At 47.1% G+C, this 26,618-nt stretch overlaps 1 protein-coding gene and 1 long non-coding RNA gene across 5 annotated transcripts in view; both read left to right on the forward strand.

The window, feature by feature from the left end:
• Positions 1 to 26,618, forward strand: part of LOC135816236 (probable ATP-dependent RNA helicase DHX34) — a gene marked incomplete at its 5' end in the record, with an annotated part of 109,924 nt that overhangs the window by 60,233 nt on the left and 23,073 nt on the right. For all 4 annotated transcript variants that reach the window (XM_065329646.1, XM_065329648.1, XM_065329645.1 and 1 more), the window contains 6 exon segments: positions 1,220 to 1,298; positions 7,762 to 7,833; positions 12,101 to 12,204; positions 21,118 to 21,228; positions 22,855 to 22,976; positions 24,359 to 24,526. In XM_065329646.1, coding sequence (XP_065185718.1) covers positions 1,220 to 1,298; positions 7,762 to 7,833; positions 12,101 to 12,204; positions 21,118 to 21,228; positions 22,855 to 22,976; positions 24,359 to 24,526 — 656 coding nt within the window.
• On the forward strand, positions 8,815 to 10,567 carry LOC135816238 (uncharacterized). The gene is made up of 2 exons (XR_010553361.1): positions 8,815 to 9,544; positions 10,331 to 10,567. It is a non-coding gene; the product is annotated as an uncharacterized LOC135816238 (long non-coding RNA).

Here is a 26,618-nt window from a genome sequence, read left to right on the forward strand (position 1 = left end):
CCATGGTTTTCAGCAACAAGCCGCTCCTGCCTCTCTCTTAGTACACGCTCACCTTTTTTTCGCTGCCCTTCTCCTTCTTCTCTTTGACTTCGACTTCATTGAGGCAATGACGTCTAACAGTTCCTCGTTCAATGCAAACTGCTTTGCATAACTGGTCGTCTTCCAGTTCAGCTCCGTGGGCGTTCCAGACTTCCTTTTTTGCCTCGGCGAGCGGGATCTTGAGCTCGACTCTGAGGAGGACGAAGACGAGGACGATGATGATCTTTCGTCGGGGGAGTTTCCCACTCGTCTTCTTTTCAACGACCTGCCTCGTTCTGCTAGCCTTTCCATGCCTCTTTCCAGCATTCGGATCTTCATGCCTAAGAGCTCTTGCTCGCTATCGAAATCCGTGGCTGCCTTGGACGCAGCAGCGCTAGCTTGTTTATGAAGCTGCAGTTGGGGGTGCCGAGGCCCGGTGTTCCACTGCCGTTTCGTACTCTGATGACAACGACGTGGTTCCGAACTTATCGGAGTCAGGAAACTCAAATACAGCTGAGGCACAAGCGCCTCCTCTCTTGCTTCTACCTCTACCCCGACCAGAGTTCACAGCTTTTACTTTACGACCACTCATGTTGGCAACAGGAAAGAACAGCACCAGGCCGATCTACACGACGACTATGACAGAGAATTTTTTTGGGCAGCTGCACACTTGGCAAGAAGAAAAACAAATGATCTGCAGAATCACAGCAACAGCACTTTCAACCACAGCACACTGCCCTCGTACCCGTTCCATACGCATGTGCAAAAAATATTAACAGAGAACTAGATTTCTCGTTTCTTTCGCTTCGCTCAGCCATCGAGAACTGAACATATCCAGTAAGTGGTGATGTTTCGCAGTGTCCACAAAGAGATGATTGACATAGAACACTCATGGAGTAGAGACGGTAAAATGTTCCACTGCAACTCTCTAGTGTTACTGTAAACTTCTTACGATGCAAATGATCACATAACCTTACTTTACTGCCACTTCCCATCTCTTGTGACTTGTAGAGTTATGTACCCTTTCCCCACGCTCTCTGCCCCATCCCCCCCCCCCCCCATTCTCCCCGCCCCTCCACACCCTGCCATCTCTCGAACCTTTCCCCATCCATCTTGCCTATCCTCACACCTGCCCGTTCTGTAGAAAACGTTCATGTTTGTCTTCTGGTGCTTTTGCTGTGGCTATGCTTTGCTGATTTAGTGGCCTTTACCCTAATCTGGCAGTGGCTGATGAGTTCAACAACTGGAAACGAGATTCAGATCACGTATTTCATTCCAAGGTCAGTTAACATTCAGTCATGGATTGACTTGTCAGAATGGCATGACTGGTTAACATTGTCATGGATTACTTTGTCAGAATGACATCACTTGTTTAGCCTTAGCCTTGGCAACTTCAGAGTGGAGACATTTTAGCATGCTGTCTCCACTGCAGCTTTGTACTGTAAGGCTCTGCAGTGTCGACTACACGTAAATGTACAGCAAAGCCCTGCTGTGTTGAGTGCACTTATGTACAGCATGGCTTTTCAGTGTTGACTGCACCTGAAGAGAAGGAAATAATTTTAAACTTCTGGGCATAGCATTTGACTCGCAACTGTCCTACTCAGCACACCTCCGGTCCGTGGCCTCAAAGGCTGCCCAACGCCTACACTTCCTGAGAAAGGTTGCACCCTTGTTGGACTCTAGCGGCCGCACGGCAGTCTACAAAGGCTTCGTGCGGCCAACAATGGAATACTGCTGCCTGGTGTGGATGGGGTCATGCACTTCCAGGCTGGACAAAATACAGCTCAAGGCACTGAAGGTGATTGGCCCAGGCGCCTGGCTCCCTAGCCTGAAACACCGCCGACTGGTTGCTGCGCTTTCGTTCACTTTCAAGCTGTCCTACCTTCCAACAACAAGTCCCCTGAAGCCCATCCTCCCACCTCCAGCCAACCCCCGCCCAGTGGGTGGTCGATCCACTAGGTTAGCCACGGAGACTGCCCAATGCCATCCGCTCCAGCTCAAGTCGACGCTGCCTGTGTGCATTCGTAGCAGCCTCCAGGGTTCCTACCCAGACTGCATTATTCCCTTGTGGAACAGCCTACCAGCGACCATTCTACCAGCATGGCTGCAACCCAGACAGCTCCAATCCTTCAAGGAAAAATGCAACAAGTATCTGCTGCACCTGAACTGGCAAGCAGCCACCGACGCCCTATGAAACGGTTTAGACCAGCGCCTCACTAGCATCCTCCCCCCCCCTTACCACAATGTGACGTTATCTTTCACTCTGCTTCTCTCACGACCATCTGCCCATTGTCCTCGTTCCTCACTACTATTCATTTCCCCTTTTCCTCACCTCCTCATGGGGGGGGGGGACTTTCAATGTGAAGAAGTTGGTGCGACTTCGGCGATAGTAGGGCAAGAGTGTGTTGCTCCCTACATGGCAGAGTGTGTTGCTCCCTACATGGCAGAGTGTGTTGCTCCCTACATGGCAGCTCGCGGTTTTCCTGACTTTCGTATAAAATAAAAAAAAACTGCACTTATGTACAGCATGGCTTTGCAATGTTGACTGCACTTATGTACAGCATGGCTTTGCAGCACTTACCGTACTTCCGCACATATAAGCGCACGGGCTTATATCCGGATATAAGCCCCCCCCCCCCCCCCCCAAATGTAAGCGCATGGGCTTATATGTGAACACAATTGATGAAACACTCAGGAGTTCATTGTGGTAGCACAATGGTATAGAACACAGGAAATGCTTTATTTCCACTGAATAGAACATTGCATAAAACATGTCAACTGGCGGTTCATCATGAACACTGCCACAACTCAAAACCAATCAAAGTTGTCACCACCAGACTCTTCACTGTCTTCAGCGGAATGGGCACTGCCAGACTCGAACTCCTCACCACCAGACTCGTCGCTGCCAACAGCTTCATTGTGGTCAGACTCTCTACCACTCAGCAGCACTAGTTCATCTCCGCTCATGCTGCTGTTGTCGTTGTTCCTGCCGGTGTCTATTTCACTGTCATCGGCGGATACGTCGTCGGGGAGTTCGCCATCACGCACTTACTACTGCAGTGCCGAATGCAGGTCATCCACACCACCATTGGCGGAAATTCCGCACTTGACAAATGACACTGCAATCATTTCCTGGGGTACCCCATCCCAGGCCTTGACCACCCACATCGCGACGGTGTCATACCGAGCACGTTTCCTCTTCCCTGATCTGGTGAACTACCCCTGTCCCTTCTCCAGCCACTCATCCCACTGCTGGCGCACGTTTGACTTCATAGAGCGATTCCATGACACATCACACGGCTGAAGAACACATGTCATGCCACCCGGAATGAGCTCAGTGGACGTATTGTGGCGAGTCTTCAGGTCATCCACAGTCGGCTCATGAGAGTGACTGCGGTGGCGGTCCATGACAAGGACTGCTGGTGTTCGGAAGATAGAGACAGGCCTGCTCTGCCACACCGTCGGGCACACGTTCCGGATCCATAACTTCATCAGGTCCGTAGTCATGCTGCCTCCCTTCGACACCGCGACAAAACAATCACGGGGGAAATCTCCCCTCGGCACATTTTTGAGACCCTTGAAGATTAACATCGGTTTGAGTTTCGTTCCGCTTGCAAGTGCAGTGAGCACAACCGTAAAGTGAAGTTTTTCGTACCCAGTTGTCTTGGACTTGACGGTTTTCACACCTTCGAAATCGTAGGTCTCATTGGACGGCATATCGAACCAAAATGGCCTTTCGTCCATGTTACCTGTGCTGATTGCATTGCTGACATCTTTGATGAAGGTCTTCGCACTCGTTGGCACGTTCGATGGCATTAGCTGACCAACTGATGTGACGCGACGGGAGACGAGCTTATGACGACGGAGAAATCGTGACAACCACCCTGTAGAAGCACTGAAAGGACGCTGGTCCTCGCCATACAGATCACGAAATATTTTGTTCGCTTCAGTTCGGATAGCTTTCACATGCACTGCCAGCGACGATTCGCGCTTCTCCCTTATCCAAGACGCCAGCAAGTCTTCCATGTCGGGAAAGTGGCAGGCGTTCTCAGCACGCGGGATCCTCCTCCGTTTCCTGCCAGTATTAGAGAGGTTCCGCATAACGTAATTACGTTAGTAAAAAACGTAGTCGATCTACGGAAAGTCTCACGTAAACTGCATGCGCATCTGGGTTCCGCCATACGGAGTTTTCAAATCACGTAGCTGCCCTGGGCAACTCCGAGTGCGGCAGTGTACTGACCAGATTGACCTGGGAAGAGAGTCATAAATTTGTACCTCAATCCACTTACGGACCAGCTACTTTACCAGAGCCCTATCTACGTACTCTCCGCAGACAACTTTCCGTAAGTGGAGTGCAAACTCGCGAATTCACGGGGTTTCCCGCCCACTAACGTAAAGTTGCTCAACTTTACGTAGTGCGGAACCTCTCTATTGCCATGCTTTTTCGCACGACGATTCTCATGGCGAATACTGTCTTCCTGCTTCACCCAACGTTCTATCACACGGCGAGAAATCGAAAATTCACGAGATGTTGCAGAGCAATTTTTCTCCAGCTCATGGTAGCGCTTCAGTACCGGAAGCTTCTTTTCCAGGGAATACGACTTTCTGGACGGCATGCCCGTCAAGCAAATGAAAACTACAACTTTCAAGCACGCGTTCAAGACTTCTAATTTTTCTGGAAAATGAAGCGCATGCACTTGTACCCGGACATGTTTACACAACAAAAAATCTTTTTTGCAGCAAATTTTCACTTATAAGCCCATGCGCCTACATGTGCGGAAGTACGGTATGTACAGCATGGCTTTGCAGTGTTGAGTGCACTTATGTACAGCATGGCTTTGCAGTGTTGAGTGCACTTATGTACAGCATGGCTTTGCAGTGTTGACTGCACTTATGTACAGCATGGCTTTGCAGTGTTGACTGCACTTATGTACAGCATGGCTTTGCAGTGTTGAGTGCACTTATGTACAGCATGGCTTTGCAGTGTTGAGTGCACTTATGTACAGCATGGCTTTGCAGTGTTGACTGCACTTATGTACAGCATGGCTTTGCAGTGTTGACTGCACTTATGTACAGCATGGCTTTGCAGTGTTGACTGCACTTATGTACAGCATGGCTTTGCAGTGTTGACTGCACTTATGTACAGCATGGCTTTGCAGTGTTGACTGCACTTATGTACAGCATGGCTTTGCAGTGTTGAGTGCACTTATGTACAGCATGGCTTTGCAGTGTTGAGTGCACTTATGTACAGCATGGCTTTGCAGTGTTGAGTGCACTTATGTACAGCATGGCTCTGCAGTGTTGAGTGCACTTATGTAAAGCATGGCTCTGCAGTGTTGAGTGCACTTATGTACAGCATGGCTCTGCAGTGTTGACTGCACTTATGTACAGCATGGCTTTGCTGTGTTGAGTGCACTTATGTACAGCATGGCTTTGCTGTGTTGACTGCACTTATGTACAGCATGGCTTTGCAGTGTTGACTGCACTTATGTACAGCATGGCTCTGTAATGTTGAGTGCACTTATGTACAGCATGGCTCTGCAATGTTGACTGCACTTATGTACAGCATGGCTTTGCAGTGTTGACTGCACTTATGTACAGCATGGCTTTGCAGTGTTGAGTGCACTTATGTACAGCATGGCTTTGCTGTGTTGACTGCACTTATGTACAGCATGGCTTTGCAGTGTTGACTGCACTTATGTACAGCATGGCTTTGCAGTGTTGAGTGCACTTATGTACAGCATGGCTTTGCTGTGTTGACTGCACTTATGTACAGCATGGCTCTGCAGTGTTCAGTGCACTTATGTACAGCATGGCTTTGCTGTGTTGACTGCACTTATGTACAGCATGGCTTTGCTGTGTTGACTGCACTTATGTACAGCATGGCTCTGCAGTGTTGAGTGCACTTATGTACAGCATGGCTTTGCTGTGTTGACTGCACTTATGTACAGCATGGCTTTGCAGTGTTGACTGCACTTATGTACAGCATGGCTCTGTAATGTTGACTGCACTTATGTACAGCATGGCTCTGCAATGTTGACTGCACTTATGCACAGCATGGCTTTGCAGTGTTGACTGCACTTATGTACAGCATGGCTTTGCAGTGTTGAGTGCACTTATGTACAGCATGGCTTTGCAGTGTTGAGTGCACTTATGTACAGCATGGCTTTGCAGTGTTGAGTGCACTTATGTACAGCATGGCTTTGCAGTGTTGAGTGCACTTATGTACAGCATGGCTTTGCAGTGTTGAGTGCACTTATGTACAGCATGGCTCTGCAGTGTTGAGTGCACTTATGTAAAGCATGGCTCTGCAGTGTTGAGTGCACTTATGTACAGCATGGCTCTGCAGTGTTGACTGCACTTATGTACAGCATGGCTTTGCTGTGTTGAGTGCACTTATGTACAGCATGGCTTTGCTGTGTTGACTGCACTTATGTACAGCATGGCTTTGCAGTGTTGAGTGCACTTATGTACAGCATGGCTTTGCAGTGTTGAGTGCACTTATGTACAGCATGGCTTTGCAGTGTTGAGTGCACTTATGTACAGCATGGCTCTGCAGTGTTGAGTGCACTTATGTAAAGCATGGCTCTGCAGTGTTGAGTGCACTTATGTACAGCATGGCTCTGCAGTGTTGACTGCACTTATGTACAGCATGGCTTTGCTGTGTTGAGTGCACTTATGTACAGCATGGCTTTGCTGTGTTGACTGCACTTATGTACAGCATGGCTTTGCAGTGTTGACTGCACTTATGTACAGCATGGCTCTGTAATGTTGAGTGCACTTATGTACAGCATGGCTCTGCAATGTTGACTGCACTTATGTACAGCATGGCTTTGCAGTGTTGACTGCACTTATGTACAGCATGGCTTTGCAGTGTTGAGTGCACTTATGTACAGCATGGCTTTGCTGTGTTGACTGCACTTATGTACAGCATGGCTTTGCAGTGTTGACTGCACTTATGTACAGCATGGCTTTGCAGTGTTGAGTGCACTTATGTACAGCATGGCTTTGCTGTGTTGACTGCACTTATGTACAGCATGGCTCTGCAGTGTTCAGTGCACTTATGTACAGCATGGCTTTGCTGTGTTGACTGCACTTATGTACAGCATGGCTTTGCTGTGTTGACTGCACTTATGTACAGCATGGCTCTGCAGTGTTGAGTGCACTTATGTACAGCATGGCTTTGCTGTGTTGACTGCACTTATGTACAGCATGGCTTTGCAGTGTTGACTGCACTTATGTACAGCATGGCTCTGTAATGTTGACTGCACTTATGTACAGCATGGCTCTGCAATGTTGACTGCACTTATGCACAGCATGGCTTTGCAGTGTTGACTGCACTTATGTACAGCATGGCTTTGCAGTGTTGAGTGCACTTATGTACAGCATGGCTTTGCAGTGTTGAGTGCACTTATGTACAGCATGGCTCTGCAGTGTTGAGTGCACTTATGTAAAGCATGGCTCTGCAGTGTTGAGTGCACTTATGTACAGCATGGCTCTGCAGTGTTGACTGCACTTATGTACAGCATGGCTTTGCTGTGTTGACTGCACTTATGTACAGCATGGCTTTGCAGTGTTGACTGCACTGCTCACTGGTTAGTACTTGTCCATACTTGATGAGGTTCTGTGTATTACAAAAGAGGTATAAAGAGGTATATTGAATTATAGCTGTTTAAAACCTGTATACTGTATCCTGTTGTGGATGCCTGTATTGGCTTCGTTGTTTGTCGTTTGTCTTTGCAGTCCAAACAGTTTGTATTGCTTCACCCAACATCGGTGTTCTCCACTCAACCAAATCTTCTTGTGCCATCTGAGGTAAGAGTGGGGAAAAAGGAATTTGTACAAAAGTGTGGCTGGCCTTTTGGGCATGCCGTTGGCACATGAGTGACATGACCCATGGCTCATTGCAAGATAATGTACTATGCATCCAGGCAAAGATCTGGGGTCTGGAAATTAGGGGAATTCCGAAGGGTCCTTTGTACTAAGGGCAATATCACAATTTTGATCTTCGAGGAACATGTTTGCCGATCGTAATTTGTCCAGACGTGTTTTTTCTTCATTCCACCTGGCTGAGGTGTTGTACTTCGAAGTGCATTTCACATGAGGAGATGGGCGAAAGTGGGCTAACGTGGAAAGTATGGCCTGGTCTTGGTCAGATCTAAATAATATTTTAGAGCCATCAACTGTCAAAAATCGACAAAGAAACAGGGTACAAACGAAAATTGTGAATGACGGATAATGTCTTGCATGCACGCAACCAGCGCCAGAGCTGGCGTTGTTCTTCACATGGAAAAGGAAAACCGGCTGAAAATGCAACGTTACGTTTAGCTGTATGAATCCCGTTCTTCAGTGTCACCAACTTGTGCACCTGCATATGTGCTCCAGGCGTCAGGCGCCCAGCCTCCCCACCCATCCTGCCATGGCTGGCTATAATCGCCCTCACCTCCTCCTTGATTGGCCTTGGCCATGCGTGTGTGCCATCGTCTATGATAAAGAGAAACTGCGTGAGGAACAATAAGTGGATTCCTTTTCAACAACTAAAACGGAAAGTACCCGAAACAGGCAATGACGATTTTCCAACACGTGTCATCATTTCCCGCCACTGCGTTGCCTAGGTGAACCAGAATTACCACTGGCTATTCTCAGCACCCTATGTGAATTGGATGAATCGATTACGATCTGATTCCAGGGCTTGTGACATGAAAATTGAACGACTTGAAAGCCCAGTTTCTATTATGAGGCGCACTCAAAGAGGGCTTCGAATATATGTAGGACTCAGTATAGAGTCCATGCACTATATGATGTCCAGCACCCTATATAGAGTCCATTGGTCCAAAATCCACTATACAGAGTCCAGGAGTCCACTCAGTTTTGATCAGCTTCATCCTGCCGCGCAATCCCCTATAAGGAGTACACTTTTTCTACAAGTCCCCTATTCACAGTCCAGAAGTCCAGTTTATCCAGTCACGCCGTCCTGTGTGTTGTGCCCGAAAGAGAACAAACACATTTTCAGTTTTGCTTGCCTCGTGGCAGCGTATTCCTTTCTTCACTTCAGCCATATGGCCATGGCTGCCAGTTCTGCTGTGCAGTTGCTGACAGTAATCTGTCTCGAGGTAACCAAGGAGGATAAGGATACGTTCAAAATCAAATCTGGAAAGCGTCTTGTGGTTCTCTGAAGACGTTTCATCAGTGCGCGGGATGAAAGCAGAAATTGCAGAACGAGAAAAGTCATTCAAATCTGACGAGTCAGGTACATTGACGCTCTCTTTCGTTCGACGCCACAAGGATCCCCTGTTTGGCTGGCCATTGCTGCCAGTAAGACGTTTGAACGGTTTCATCAGAGCGAGGGATGAAAGCAGAAAGCGGAGAAAGAGAATAGTTCAGCACAGTTCCAATCTGACGAGTCAGATACACTGACACTCTCTTTCGTTCGACGCCACAAGGATACCCCTGTTTGACTGGACAAGAGCTGCCTGTACCACCGTGTCAAAAGGCTGTCCAACTACATGGCAGGACGATGACTGAGGTAAGGAAGCTTTTACTCGTTTCGATTGGTCTGCTGTTCTGTCGTTATGCTTGAATTTTTTTCCATTTTCAAGGAGCGTATCGCGTTTGTATGATGTTGCTTGAATGAATGCCCTAAAAGTAATCAACCACTTCGTAATAGTCCTCAAGGACTGCAAGGACTTTGCATCAATCGTATGATGATCGTCTAGCTATCATCAATTATTATTTTATTTCATGAGAAATGTATTTTTATCTCTGTGATAATTATGTGAACTCTACGACACTCTTCTTGTAGTATGATGTCAAATACAATGGGATCGACAAACGCAGTGCCAGTGTACTAGTAGTAGTAGGACTAGAGGATTGCTTGTATGCCAATGACAAGAAAAAGCTTCTCAAGCTAATACTCGTATTCCCTGAAGTAACCGTTTTGATGTCACGAACATGACATTGTGTCAGTGAAACTGCCTCGTGACAACAAATCATTGCATTTCCATCTTGGGGAAGACTGACTGACAGCAACGCTGTACAGATTGTTCAAATCATCTCATTTCAATTTAGTTGCAGTGAAGTGAAACACTGTGCACACTACATGTATGTTGGTGTGTCTGTGCGTCTTGAGTGTGCACAAACGATCTTATTCCTCGTATTACTAATAGATTATTGTCCCCACCGTCACCTGTTCACAGGTCTTTGAGTGGATTGATTTTCTTTGAGCATCACATTCGTTGAGAACTTAGTAGTTGTGTGCTCCCATGCATCATTACGGTAACAAGCGTATCCTTGTGCTATCTATTTGTTGCAGGTGTGCTGATCTTCAGAAGCTTGCGGAACTGAGTGCTGCTGAACATTTGCATGGCCAAGAGCAATGGTGAAGCTTGCTATTGCACTCTCAGCATGTGCTAGTATTATGCTGACCACTGCACTATGTTACTCTCTTACACTACTACGTGTATGTAAACGTGCGTGTACCCGTCCCCGTATGCATTCGTTTCGTATAATTATTTGTTATCCCTCTTGACTTTACATGTAAATGGGTGGACGTTTGCATGGCTGTTGGAGTTGCGTGTGTATTGTGTCTCTATTCTTTTCTTGGTGTTTTCTTGGCGTTGTATAAGTTTGTGTGTGTGTGTGTGCGCACGCGCGCGCGCACAATAATTTGAAAACAAATAATTAATCCTGGGCTCTCCATTATTCTCTTTCGATTCTTGGTTTTTTTCTAGGTATTTTCTTGGCGTTGTGTGTGTGTGTGTGTGCGTGCACAATAATTTGGCAACACTACATGATTGAGATATTGTAATTTGCAGCGTCTGCGAAGAGACCACTTGATTTGAGGATGGTGTTTGTAGGGTTTTTCATGTAATGAAGTGGCGCCTCAATACATATTAATTTTATTTATCTTGAGAAGTGAATGATGAAAAGGAATAAAGGGAGAGTCCGTTTTCTGGTTAATATTCGCTGCTTACAGCAGATCCTATGTCTAATTTCGAACTCGATAGGGGATGCCTAATTGGCTGGACTTTATACAGGGAGTGTTGTCCACATAAAGACTCTTTATAGTTGATTTCAAAGTTTGGACTCCGTACAGTTGATTTTGGACCAATGGACTCTATATAGGGGTGAAGCCAATTGGCTGGACTCCATACAGGGAGTGATGTCCATCAAAACTTTGAGCTCACAGTTGATTCCAAGTTTGGACTCTGTACAGTGGATTTTGGACCAATGGACTCTATATAGGGGTTGGACATCATATAGGGGCTGGACGCTCTACTGAGTCCAACATATATACAAGCGCAGTCTCCAGAATAAGCGCAGGGCTTATAATGGAGAACTGTATGGATCATTTATAGTAAAGAAAAGAACCAAGGAAGTACAAATCCGGTATAATGTCCACTAATTTGCTGTTGGAGTGCGCACCCAAGACGTGCAAGAGCTAATAGCCAGTTAGTTGTAGAACGTCAGTACTGTCGGTCAGTTTTGTGCAATGGTATCGCATGAGCTGATTGTCAAGTAACTGGTGGTGTTAGTGGACATTATAGCGGTAGTTCCTTGGTCCTTTTCTTTACTGTAAATCAATCATTGTCTCTACATCCGAGTGTATGGATCATGTCCATATTATGTTTGACGTCACGCAGTATGCTGTGGTGCACGACCATGATTCGCGAGATGATAAAAGTACAGATTGAGCGTACCAGGAAGTACAAAACTGCAGTCACGATACCTGCTGGAGAAGTTTGTGCTACTGGTATAATAAACAAATAACCAGTGTACGTGCACCAGATGCTTGAAAAATGATAAGCTCAGTTTCTAGTAGAAGCGCAGTCTCTAATATACGCCCGGGGTCTGGACTGGTTGGAAAAATATAAGCCCAGGGCTTATTATGGAGATAATACGGGCATGTATTCTTACGTAAAGAATAGCTATGCCCTTTTGCCCTCACACTAGCCATGCCCTTTTACCCTCACACTTTGGGGAATTTTTTAGGGTTCAATTGTACTTGAAAAATTGGGCTGAAAAGCCTCTCACTTAGTCTTGGAATTTTCCGTCTTATTCTGTTTATTTTCATGTCTTCTAGCTGGATGAAGTTGATGCTAAAAGAGATCTTCCTACGGCACCAGCAAGCATATCCTCGCGCCAGGCAGCCAAGGTGGCAAAAAGCCATTCTTTACTTGCGTATGTGTAAGTACCGCTCACTAAGTATCCGCTTTCCTGGTTTCCTGGTTTCCTGGTTGCTAGAAGGAGTTGAAGAGAAAAGAGGAGATGGTGCAGAGCACGTGAAAAGGGTGCTTAGGGTCCAACTTTGAGGTTTTGAGTCAGCATACCCTTGTTGTAGCTAGCCTTTCGAGCTTTCAGTAAAAACAAAGGCAAAAAACACAGATGGAAATCTGCCAACAAAATAAATGATGCTGTGGTGCTGGTTCTTGTGCATGGTTGTCAGTCACCCGTGTTGTCATTTTCCTGCAGCAGGAGTGAAAGCGAAGCAGCTATCCAACATAATGCTCAATACAGTAAAATTATTGTTTAGTAAAATTATTGTTCAGTAAAATTATTGTTCGTGACAACAGCACTTCACTGTTCAACTACTGTATGTCAACAAATATTTGGCGCATATTTATTTTCGGCTATTTTCGGCCAGAGACTTCTGGTGGCGGTGAAAAGCTGCCTTCGATATAGGTGGCGGTAGATTCATCATGCTGCAAAACTTCTTGAAACCATGGTGACCTCTGCCGATGGATCTAGCGGCTAGCACGCTACGTCTACTACAGTCAAAGAAATACTGGTTTGATTTAGGGACAAGAGGATATTTATATGAGGCATGGGCAGCAAAAAGGTGATAATTGGCGAAAATGAGTTTTTGATGGCTTTGAACTGTCCACTAAATGAGTGATCTATGGGCCAATTTTTGGAGCTCTGGGCACCTTCCAAGATGGTAAAAAGAACGCCCGAAATGATGGGTGACGGTCAACAAAAATGGTCAGCAAAAAAGGCAAAACGGAACGCAGTTACAGCTAGCTCTAATGGAGTGACTGAGAATAATTTAGCATATTTATAGGTCTTCAGGGAAGCACAGAGTACTCTAGTTGATATTATAGTAACATTGTTGCCTGCACTTGCTGCAATGTTACTTGAAAACTCAATCTCTGTCATGTGCACGTCTGGTGTTGTATGCAGACTTGTGAGACAGAAAGAAGCCAAGCAACTGACGTTTTACATGGCTGGGAGGAATCTGCAATTTAGTACAAGACTAGATATGCATGCTGGGCCAAGCCAGATACATCCACCAAGCATGTCTTGCTCTCCTACGCACAGCAGCTTGTAGATACATGCATTATACTGTGACAAATTTCATGCGCACCGCAAGCGTGCATGTATACTTGCAACAATTATATTCACAAAATATCTTGTATCAAGTAAGGTTTAGTTCATTCAGGGCTGTCTCCGTATCTCACCAACTTATCCAGCTGCGAATAGTCGCCACGGAGTACTGAATCTCGTTCGTCACTCTCAGCGCTGCTGTCCGCGTCGCCACTTCGTGTCACAGAGCTCTCAAACTCATCGTCTGCGCTGCCTCCGCTGATGGCTTGTCATCTGAGCGAAACCTCTTGACTTTCACCTGATTCTTCTTGCGGGGGACTATCACAGGCAGCGGAGTATCTCTTGATATCCAGCTGCCAAATGTTCTAGTCGCTCGTGCTCCATCAAGAATTTGTGACGGGATCGTTCCGCCAAGAAATTATTTGTTCCGCTCTCTTTTGAGCGCATGATTTGCAGACGCTACCCAGAGCGCAAACGCCTCCATGGTGGCTGAAAACGCCTACCTGGACGTCCCAAGTGCTTGCCGGATAAACTACAACTGCGATGACAACAAAGTATAGCGAAGCCACCAAGAGGGAAGCACTTTCAAAGCGATATCGCAAGACGTCTTTCCGCTTTTATCGCGGTGACTAAAAAGCGACATCGGTTCGGTTTTTCGCAAATATTGGCATTTTGAAAAATCGCCAGGACCCGGTTCTTGCTGCCGATGCCTCATATATTCTAGAGCATTCGTCGTTTGAGCAGGTTAGCGAAATTAACGTTGCTAAGCCAGAGCGAGCAGTCTCGTTGACGACCAGACTTCCAATTCCACACAACTTGCACAAACACGCGTCAGTGACTATTGCTTGAAGACATTCCAAATCGAGGAAACGATATCCTTTATTAGCTCCACTGTCGTCGCTGCTCTCGCTCTCATTGTCACTTGCGGAGGGGTTATTGTCTGCGCTGTCACTATCAGCAGCGGGGTCTGGGTTCGAGGATGAAGATTTGGCGCTGTCAGAAGAGGAAGAGGAACCGCCGGCCATCCACGCAGGAGCCCCTAAACTCAACTTGCGCTTCAAAGCGGACATAGGCGTGTGGGAGAATTAGACTATTATTATTACATACCGAAGGTTTATACAATGAATAAGAACAAATGCAAAGGAGCCATCAAAACTACGCTCCTTTCCGCACAAAACAGCAAGAAAGAACTAAGGAACAAAAGAGATCGCGTGCCTTGCGCACGCAGGCACGACAGGCTAAACCAGGTACAGCAGAAGAGAATACGTCATGATGTACAAGAATGCATAAGTACTGATGCAAGTCAGTACGACGTAAGAAGAGCAGCATGAAGTAGTACACTGTACACATCAAGGGGGGTCATTCTACTTCACCCCTCCCCCTGGTGGCCACAAAAAAGGACACCAACACAATAAAGAAAAAGAATGAGAAAATAAAACTGCAAAACAGCCCAAGAAACTGAGCAAAGGCAAATATCACCGAAAACGCACGGGTTGCTGCAAATCGGCTCGGTTGCGCAAAACAGGGCCAGGCTGCACAACAGCAGGCTCATGCAAAGGCAGCAGCACAACACAATCATCCAAATCATTATCTGCAGGCACACTAGCACAGCTGTCATCAGCGCACACATCTGCAGCAGGATCATACTTCAATAAATCAATATTGATAACCTTTTCGCCAGAACCATCTGTACGAATAATGACAACAGTAGATGGCGAAATGACAGATTTAATAAGCCAACCACCTTCGTACGGCGAAAGACACTTCTGATGACGTGTTGGGCGACGGAGCATAACTGGTGTGTCGATACTGTATGGACATTCGAAGGCATCGCTCGGTACAGGATCTTCCTTCGACAATTCCAACTCGATGTGGTCACGGATCTGCGCGCTGCGTTGTTGCAAATGGTCTACCCACGCACTGGATGACATGCTCGGCTGCTCAGACTCCACAATCACATTGGTCGGCTGCCAACCACACATGGCTTTCATTGGCGAAATGCCAGTTACTGAATGCGGCCGTACTCGGTAATGGTGTAGCAGCAGATCGAGATCAGAACGCCAATCTCTTGACTCTCGCAGTACTTTCCGAATCAAGGTAAGTAGCGTGCGGTTGAACCGCTCGGCTGCTCCCTGCGATTGAGGGTGCCTAACAGCTCCATGACATACGGTAACACCAAACTTGGTGAATAGGGCTTCCACGATGACGTTAACGAACTCTGTTCCATTATCGCATCGAATTACACGGGGCGGTCCCCAGCGACAGCACACAGACACAACAGCTTGCGCCACACTAGCACCATCATGGTGACGTAACGGGATGACTTCGGCATATTTGGTGAACATATCCACACACACTAGAACGCAGTGAAATCGATCATCTCCACCTAGTTCTAAAGTGTCAATCTGCACGACTTCCCACGGATGGGACGGAATCACAGCACGCGCTGGCGGGGCACGAGGGCCACGACGAGGATTCGCTGCTTGGCATTGACCGCACGCCTTGACGAACTGCTGACACAATGACGACATGTTCGGCATGAAACAATGCGAACGCAGAAATTGCCACATGGTTTCCCATCCAGCATGGCCAGTGACACGATGAACAGCCACTAAGGCCGCGGTCACACCGAGCTCGATTCAGCCGTTCAGCCGAAACAAGCGCTTGTTTACGTCACTATTACCATGGAAATGGCTGAAAAATGTCCTACAAGCGACTTTCAGCCGTGGCTGACTCTCAGCCGTTTTTTTCCGGCTTGTTTCAGCCACAGCTTGTACAAGCGGCTGAAAGCCGAAATTCAAAAAATAATTTGAGTGCGCTTGGCCCTTCGGAGCACACCATGTAGCTAGTTGACATGATGAACTGATATTGATGTTCTTTCTTGTGTCCGTGGAACCGTGCTATCCCTGTGCCTTTGGTTTTGACCGTGAGTCTGTCTACCCCAACTACACTGTATTCGGTTGATTTGGATTTTGTCCGACGACCATGGATTTCTGCCGCTGTGCCTCTAGACTGCTGCGTAGATTGTTGGAGCTGTGGTTTGAGGCCAAGACAAGGCACCACACTCACGACCGAATTCATGAAGAAAGCCGGGTACGAAGAAGAGAGTGGATTGCAACCGAGTTCAATAACGGCAACCGGCGGGGCAGAAAGCTCGACATCAGGAAACACCACCTGAACCATCGCGTCCATGCACACTGAACAAATAAAAAGAGCACGACTTCGCAATTCAGAATCCGGGCTTCCTTTGCTTCTTCATCAAAACTGAACACTAGAACAAGTACAGTTTTAGATCGCGAACGTTCTGCTCTCCAGTTTCTTGCAAACATTGGTGTGTTTCGAGATATTCAAAATTTGGCGGGTAAGAAAAACAAGCCATTCAAGCTTTGCACTCAAGGTCTGGTGTGACCGCGTCACAGGGATCACGCAAGCCAGCTGAGCGCCAGCGATAACAAGCCCAAAGTGGCTTGTTTTGGTGTGACCGGGGCCTAATACGCGCTCATGTAAAGAAGACGGAATAACAGGCACAGACACTTCTTCATTCACAGGAAGCTTGACCGTACGGATCAATACGCCATCAACTACGGACAGTTGAGACTTGACCTTGCAGTACGCATCAACAGAGACATCTTCACCAGCAGTCAACTGCGCAACGACACGCGCAATAACTGGATCGTTCTTCTGTGCAGCAGCTATCTCAGCTAACGGGACAGGACTGGTCGAAATCGCGGCAGCTGTAGCGACAGTGGCAACACTATCCGCCGATGCGTCGGTCTCACGCTGCTGCTGCTGCTTCCAGTACCGCATGTACCGCTCGGGCACACGGGTCAGTTGATCCGCCAGGTTCTGCTTCGACGGAACCCACACTACTTTGACAATCATGTCCGATGTAGCGACCAGGTCTTCAATGATCTGCAAACGACGTTCAACAAGAACTTGCTGCAATCCGCTGACTTTCACACGCTTCAAATTATCAAGCAGTGACGTCAGCCAGCCATAGACGGTTTTCGAATCGGTGTGCAAAACGAGATTCTGCACATTCCACTTGGACGCAAGTGCAAGACCCTGGATAGCAGCATCCAGCTCTGCAATATTGATGTGACGACGGTCGTTCGGCTTCCGTAACCACGCTTGGTCTTCCACGATCTGGTCACCAACACCAATAGCGACACCGGTTGCAATATCCGAAGCGTCACACCACACGCTCCAGGTGGCAGCAGTTGGGATGTTCCAAACACCTCGCACTGGGTCCTCCGCCAGCACGCGCACCATAGCTTCTTGGCACAGCCGAGTCAGCTCCTCTGGCAGCGGTTCATCCCAGCCACGAACCAACGATGCGAGCCGCTTCAACCATGAACACAGCGGTCTCAGCCATGAGCAGACGGGGTAGTGGCTGGTCAGCTTCCCACACCACTGAAATACATTCCGCTTGGTTGCCAACTGTGGTGCTTCGATGTCTGTGATGTCGCGCCGTTGCCAGCGCACTCCGTCACTAGCAGATGACAGCTTCAAACCAAGGACAGTGGCTTCGTGAAGCTTCACAGCAGGCTTCATAGGCAGACCGTAGGTCTCTAAGCAAGCAGACACAGACTCTGATTGCTCGGACGGAACAATGATGTCGTCGATAAAGTTATCAGCATCGGGAAACTCACGGATGGAGTATTTCACAATAGCATCCCTCAGCTTTGGCGCCACACTAAGACCAAAGGCCATCCGCTCCATGCAGTAAGTCTTTCCCTGCCACACGATGGTCTGATACGGGAACAGACTAGGATGCAGTCGGACGTTCAAGTACGCTTTCCGGATATCCACTACTGACAGCTCCGTACTCTTGGAACGCCAATCTCTCAACTTCTCACCACAGACCGGAACGTCATTGCCAGGATGAGACAATATGTGATTGTTGAGAAGACGGAAATCCAGACATGGTCTGACCGGTGTCGACGTCTTGTGTTCTTGGCAGGTCGCTAGCAGGGGCAACACAGCAGCTGGCTCACCATGGATAGCAGGGTCGTGAGGCACCATGAAGCCACGGTCAATCCACATGGCGACTTCGTCATGAAACTTCTGCTGTTGCGATGGCGTCAACTTCCCACGGGAATACTCGCCAAGTCCACTGCCGATGGAAGAAGTAGGTTGCTGTCCGCCTTTCCATTTCCACTCGACTTCCCAATAGCCACGCTGCGGGTCAAAGACAGCTTCACCGTCGTCCATACTAAGACGCACAACGTTCTCGTCTTGCGTGACACCGACATGACGGGACAGCTTGTTGGCAGCAGCTACTGGAGCAGTCGACAGTGTCGGTAGATCAGATTGCTGCGGACCAAAGCGCACACCACACAGCACATTGTCCACGTCGCTGTACTCCAAGTGTACACCTTGGTGAACCGAAATGATATTCAAGCCGATTATCATGTCTGCCATGACTGATGACAGGTGCTCGACTACAAGAAAGTCGGCCTTCGTCAGCGGCAGCTCAACAGCTTCATCGCTACGCTCGACTTCAACACAAACACGTCCCAGTATCTGCACTGCCTTACCACTAACATCCACAATTTGAGTGGCATCAGACATGATGTGCAGGTCCATGGCCGACGCTGCTGACGCTGCAATCAGAGAGTTGCTGGAGCAGGAGTCTACAGCTGCTGACAACCGATGCACATCATCAGCCTCACTCTGCCGTGCGTCCACATAAATGCGTGGCAAGCTACATGGGGACGATGTGGCAGTCACGGCTAAACAAACACCAGTGTCAGCTCCTGACTTGGCCGCGCTGGTCAAGTGCTTGCTACGCTTGGGGCAGTTCGCCAGCATGTGTCCCTTCTCTTTACAGTGAAAGCACTTGCCCTTCAATTGGGGACATAAACTACGTTTGTGCCCAGACTGCTTGCAGTGAAAACACAATACACTGGATGGAACAGCAGTAGACGAGGATCCCTTGTTACTACTGCTGGCAGCTGCTGATACAGAACTTGGAAACTGGCGCATCACTCGTTGCGCAGACCGTAATGCCTTCACCTGATCCGCACACTGGCGAATCTTCAATGAGCTCGCCGCGTTCTGCAAACGAATCTGTCCGGCAAACTCCACAGGTAATCCGGACAGGAACTGCTGTTTTAGCACAGGGTCCTCACTGACCTCTGTATGGCCACTGCACCGCAACAGTCGTCGCAGATCCGCCATATAAACATCGACAGTCTCATCAGTTCTAAGCTGACGACGCACAAATTTGACATATGCTTCCTCCTTCGTGCTGCCAAATGCAGAACGCAACTGCTCATAAATCAATGTATCGTCCTTCCGCGACGAATCATCTAACTGAGACCATACTGTAAAAGCATCCTTGTCCAAGAATAGTGGTAAGTATTCAGCTCGCTTCTCCTTCGTCTGCCATCCTTGTATTTCGGCAACAACTTTAAATTTTGCCAGAAAAGTTTCAAGGTCCTCGCTCCGGCCACCGCCAAAAGCTTTCAACAACGACAGACCGACAGAAGACGACATTCTCAGCAAGCGACACTAACACTAATCTAAGCCGGGTTTCGGTACCACTTTGTGGGAGAATTAGACTATTATTATTACATACCGAAGGTTTATACAATGAATAAGAACAAATGCAAAGGAGCCATCAAAACTACGCTCCTTTCCGCACAAAACAGCAAGAAAGAACTAAGGAACAAAAGAGATCGCGTGCCTTGCGCACGCAGGCACGACAGGCTAAACCAGGTTCAGCAGAAGAGAATACGTCATGATGTACAAGAATGCATAAGTACTGATGCAAGTCAGTACGACGTAAGAAGAGCAGCATGAAGTAGTACACTGTACACATCAAGGGGGGTCATTCTACTTCAGGCGCTTAATCCTCAGCCGACTCCGACTCTGAAGAATCACTAGGGAGCGCAGCAGCAGCAACAGACTGCCCCATAAATGATCTAGATCGCTTTTTAGGGCGATACGAAATCTTCTTCTTCCCCATGATTGCTCCTTGTTACGAAGCAGTAAAATTTCTTTCTGCCGACTGAACAGCTCAACGCCATATTTATTTGGTATCCCAGCGCAACAAATCTCGCTAAAATCGCTTTGAAGTAAAGCCTGATACACCTACTTTGCTGAGTTTGATGGAAATGTCACAAATTTCTTTCTATTCCAAATTTTCATGTATGTAGTGACTACACACGCATTACAAATGCGTTTATCTCTAGGGTGCGTGCCGCGATTTGCCTCAAATTTGTTTCAGTAGCGCCTTGGCATCTGGGCTATCGTTTGAGCCCATGATCAGCCAAATCCACGGACTTTCGATTTTGACCTTGCCACGGTATACTCCCACCTGGGCAGGCTACTGCGACCGTGGCTGTTATGTGGTTGTACGGCTATGATGATTTCAAGTCAAGTGATGTGCCATGTATGGTTGAGACGGTCATTCAAACTAATCAGACCGTTAAGCCAATCCCAAATCCCAAGCGTGGGTTGCATTTCCAAGCTGCCACTGTATGTTCTTTGGGATTTTTTAGATTTGTACGTCTGTGCATGCACGTGTGTCGTCTGTTTTGTGTGTCTGTGCATGCATATGTGTATGTTTGTACGCCTATGCATGCATATGTGTCTTTTGTGCATCTGTGCATGCATGTGTGTTGTGTATCTGTGCGTACATGTTTGTATGCTTGTGTATATGTGCATGCATGTGTGTATGTGTGTCTGTGTATGTATGTGTGTATGTTTGTGCACCTGTGCATGCATATGTGTATGTTCGTGTGTATGTTTATGGATTGCTTCTACCAGGGATCTTCTTGAGACGAACAAGCCGTACTTTGTGAATAACATCCAGGTTCCTGCTCTTCAGACACTTTTACTGTTTTCACATCTCTTGGATACAAACCAGGACTGCAGCAGGTAGTTACTATGGTTACTGGGGCTCTGTACTCTATCTTATGGGGCTCTGTACTCTACCTTATGGGGCTCTGTACTGTGCCTTATGGGGCTCTGTACTCTATCTTATGGGGCTCTGTACTCTACCTTATGGGGCTCTGTACTGTGCCTTATGGGCTCTGTACTCTACCTTATGGGGCTCCTGTTGATAGCAGACACAGCGGAGGACGTTCAGGTTGGTTGTAACTCTGAGTTTCATGCCGCTAGGCAATCATCAGACAACTGGATCCTAAGCTCTGTCTTTGACATTGAGCGCTCTCTGCAGCTCGGGGATCAACGGATTTGTGCTGCTATTGATGTAGACAGTCTTAGCAATGCAGTTGGAGACATCCTTCTGGGGACAAACAATCACAGTGTCCTCTTTTCTTTTTCTTTTTTTTTTTTACTGTAGGACCAAGCCAGCTTTGTGTGCGTTTTGTGTGGGTTTTATGTGGGCAAAGGACAGCCGGGACATATTTTAGACTTTCTTGCCGCCATTGTCTGCTCTGTACATTGCAAGGGCTTGTAATATTTTTGGACAACCAGACATTGGTATTGGTCTGTCTGACCAGAGTGATAATAAAAAGTGAAAAAGAACAACATTTTACCATACTTTGTAACTTGGAAATTGTGGGCACAAGTTTCCATGTTACAATTTTTTTCCTTGGCTCACCATCTGAGTTCTTTTACCATACTCCTGGAAATATTATTTTCGCATTTTGGATAAGAATGCCGAAGCTGCAGTAACTCGTGAAGCAGAAATAGATATCAGAAAATAGCACACCGTTAGAATGGTTTCTAAGCTGGCAGTTACTGGTCCCTTTGTCAAGAGCTGTGCTGTCACACTGAACAGCAGTACTGGTCCCTTTGTCAAGAGCTGTGCTGTCACACTGAACAGCAGTACTGGTCCCTTTGTCAAGAGCTGTGATGTCACACTGAACAGCCTCATTACTGCTGCAACTAGTCTATACTCTATGTTCTGATTGCACCAGTCTGTACTCTACGTTCTGACTGATTGCACTAGTCTCTACTCTATGTTCTGATTGCAACTAGTCTGTACTCTACGTTCTGACTGATTGCACTAGTCTGTACTCTACGTTCTGTACTAGAAAGCAGAACCCTATCTTGATTTTCAGCCAGCGAGGCAAAGGAAAGTTTCGGGGCCGAATCTGATTCTCCTCCTCAGTACCATGGTACTAGGTCTGGTCACATGTACCGTAATATCGCGTATTAAAACCGAGCTTGTTCTCGTACAGCCGATGTCATGGCTAGGCTTCTATTCAAACCAGGCTTCTATCCAAACCAGGTATTTCTATGTATGTCAGTACTAAAACCTGGCTTATATGCCGTCAGTGCGTCTTGAAACTCAGGCTTGTATTGAAAACAGGCTTTTATACGAGACAGGCTTTAATTCAAGACACTGCGTTATGTGCTCACACTAGATGCTTTGCTTGACACTGCTGGTGTTAGTAGAGAAGAGATTGGTAGTGTACACTTGTGAGTGCACTTGTGGTTGTGGTCATAATAATGATAAGCACCGTGAACTTGTTCATCAGTGATGTGTGCACATGTTTTGCTTTGCATGCATGCCTCTGTCATTGTCCTCTTCAGGATAGTTGCTGATGAATGGCTGGAGATATGTATTCCTGATGCCGGTGGCGCAGAGCAGCTTGTTTCTGCTGCTCAGCAACTCCGGAGTTCTTGGTCAAACCTTCTATCACGACAACTGCAAGGTAAGATTCACGTATACATTGTTGACGAGGAGACGAGGAGCGTAGTACCCAATGCTGTAGACAGCATATATATTAGTGTTTAGTCGACAAGAAGAAGACTTTGAGAGCTTGCACATCATTGTGAACCTGATGAAAGCAATTTGCCGAAACGTTGTAATATTATGAAATGAGTTGAAGTATTGCAGTGTTAATGGAAGAGAGCGTGTGCTCTTCTCTTAACTGTACTGTAAAAGCCATTATTCTAACGAGGCGCATATATAACGATTTCCCAAAATTGACTAGTTTACGTGTACCAAAGGTAACGATTTTCACTCATTCTCAACGCTCAATAGGACAGTATATGTATCGATTTTCTGTATAACGATTTCTGTTTTAACGACAGATTTCTCCTCGTTAACTCGTTAGAGTTAGCACTTCGTTATATATATGGCGTTTACAGTATATGAAACTGCAGGAAGCCTCCCCACTTTACTTAACCCTTTCCGGGTTTATGACGAGTATACTCGTCATGCAGACCCCATCGCGTCTGGGCAATGACGAGTATACTCGCGCTGTACTTTTTGTACAGTCCACGCACCGTACGCACTGTTAGATCACTGTACAAACAGCCATAACTCTGGAACGGATTATCGCATCGCCATGATCAATACCTCACTGGAACGGTCTTGGAAACGGCTTTCCAGAGGTATTTTCGGTGTGGCGATAGGTCAACAAATGATCGAGCGGCGATAAATTGAACGCGCGATTTCGATCTGAACATTTTTCTTACTTTCTGTCTGGCGATTTTTTGCGACTTTCAAGTCGTTCAAGGAGATTTCCCAATGAGGTGAAAAGGCAACATGACGTGTGAGTACATCGTTTGAATCGCTTGGATCTCACGAGTTCGATGCAGTTTGAATCGTAGTTCTACGTTGAGTATGCGCCCCAAACCGAAGGAAATAGTTGTGCGTGGTCTTGATGCCAACCTGGAGCACGGTAGGGACACTGTTGGCGAGGCTAGGGGAATCCTTGAGGTGCTGTATGCTCTGAAAGTATGTGGAAGATGACGAGCAGGAAAGGAGATTTCCAGTAAGCCCTAAATTGTGAAAATCCGTTGAGAAACACTAAGGTTGTGACAATTTGTTTGTTGCTATCTCCACAATTTTACCGATTCACTGAATCTCAGTGCCCAGACGTAGTAAATGAACTGTGACCCTGAAAGGGTTAAGAAGAAGACCTACATTATTGTTTATTCGACAAGAAGAATACTTGGAAAGAAGACAAAGAAACACACGTGTCATGAAAACTCTCATCTCTCATGTTATGTTTTTTGCATGTCTCTCTCTCTCTCTCTCTCTCTCTCTCTCTCTCTCTCTCTCTCTCTCTCTCTCTCTCTTTCACAGAAAAAGAGAATGGGCTGAAGATGGTAGTCGGGAGAAGATATGAGGAGCAAAGAATGATGCTAGCGCAAAAACTGGCAGAGTTTTTGGATTGCTCCGTTTGCTATTCAATGAGGAAAGTGACAAGTTCTGAGTTGAAGAGTATGTACGTGGGCCCTGAGCAGAACAAAGGTAAGCGCAACACCATGTCCAAGTACATATACCGTATTATCTCTAATATAAGCACGGTCCTTTATTTTTTCAATGTACCTCCGTCCCGTGCTACTAATGGAGACGTTCCTTTATTGGAGACTGTTCCATTATTATTTCAACCTCATTTCAGAGGCATGTTGCCATGCCAAATTCGTGTATGACACACACATTTCAGGGTTTTTTTCGCCGACACGGATAATGAATTTACACAGTGTGCTTATAATGGAGACTGAGCACTTTATTTTTTGAATGCCGCCCCAAGGTGTTCTATTATTGGAGACTGTGCTTATATTAGAGATAATACGGTACGTTGAGGTTGGTGTGGTGGAGTGCTGTGTTGGCAGGCGCGTGCACCGTATGAGTTTTTTGGTGTCTGGAAACCACCTTTTTTCGGGCAATCTTGCCATAGGAAAAGCGTGCCTACGCTCGTACTGGATTGGTTATCCTGCATACGCGTCGATCGACGGGCAGTTTACAGTACAGTGACTATGTCCTTATTTCGAAGTGAGAGAGAGTTGCTTTGCATGCAGTTCGAAATACAATATTCTCTCTTTCTTCAGTGGAGAGTAGCCACAGAGAGATCGATCTCTAGCTCTGGTTCGCTCCTGGATTGGCGATGACGTTCAAGAAATCCGTTTGTCTCGAAATTTGAGTCAAGCACGCGCGATGCAAGTCAGTTCAAGGATATGATTGACGATATCTCCTTCCAAACTGTTGACTCAAATCAAGATGACAGCCTTTCGTTCTCGCTCATGTGCGCAGCATAGATGTTCGTCAAAAACGTTGTCGACTGGAAGACGTAAAATGTGCGTCCATGATCCACTTGCGCTGCTTCAGAACGAAGCGCAGCTCCGGCCGCGACTCAAGGGCTCGGGGCTTCGCTTTTCTCCCGCGAGCTTCCATCGAAGCAAGGTCCATAGCTCTTTATTGAAATCATGTAGGACATTGCCAATACATGCCGAAAACTTCGTCATAAGAACAGAAAGAAAGATACGTTGAATATAAGCTGTGTTTTGATGAAACAAACATGCCTGCATGGAGTAGATTCGTGAAGTACCATACACATAGTGTTATACTTATAGACTGTAGTGTATACATGTAGCCTGGGCGGCTAGGCCTATCAAACTTTTACGGGTTCAATATGACAAACATGTACAGTGCATATGAGTACATTTTAAATTTGCACCGTCTTTGCAAATACTTTTTGAAGTGCTGCTGATAACCCGTACCCGTTTTTTCCTGCTACCGGTTATACATGTACATGTAGATCTACCAACATTTCCATGTAACATCGTCCCCTCCCTAGCCCTCCATTCCTCATTACTCTTATTTCTATCCTTTCTACCCCCGTACCTGGTGCCCTCTCAGACGCGTTTGTGCTGGCATGATCTGATGATAGCAGTCGGACGAGCCCCGCATCTCATCAGCACCAGTGTTCATTGGTGCCCTGCACCCCTGATCTTGAGTCCCCCCCCCCCCCCCAGTCTCCTCCCTAGCCCTCGCCGTTATCTCCGACGGGATGTTCGGGGATGTGCATGCACATGTGCACAAATACATACTTATACAGTGGGTCTACAGAAAAATATTACCAACTCTAGAAACCCCCCTTTCAAGACTCGGTGCACGCCACTGGTTGGTGTAGTGGAGTGCTGTGTTGGTGTAGTGGAGTGCTGTGTTGGTGTGGTGGAGTGCTGTGTTGGTGTAGTGGAGTGCTGTGTTGGTGTAGTGGAGTGCTGTGTTGGTGTAGTGGAGTGCTGTGTTGGTGTAGTGGAGTGCTGTGTTGGTGTAGTGGAGTGCTGTGTTGGTGTGGTGGAGTGCTGTGTTGGTGTGGTGGAGTGCTGTGTTGGTGTGGTGGAGTGCTGTGTTGGTGTGGTGGAGTGCTGTGTTGGTGTGGTGGAGTGCTGTGTTGGTGTGGTGGAGTGCTGTGTTGGTGTGGTGGAGTGCTGTGTTGGTGTGGTAGAGTGCTGTGTTGGTGTGGTGGAGTGCTGTGTTGGTGTGGGTGAATGCTGTGTTGGTGTGGTGGAGTGCTGTGTTGGTGTAGTGGAGTGCTGTGTTGGTGTAGTGGAGTGCT

This window comes from Sycon ciliatum, chromosome 4 (genome assembly GCF_964019385.1).
Source record: "Sycon ciliatum chromosome 4, ocSycCili1.1, whole genome shotgun sequence".
Taxonomy (NCBI): Eukaryota; Metazoa; Porifera; class Calcarea; order Leucosolenida; family Sycettidae; genus Sycon; species Sycon ciliatum.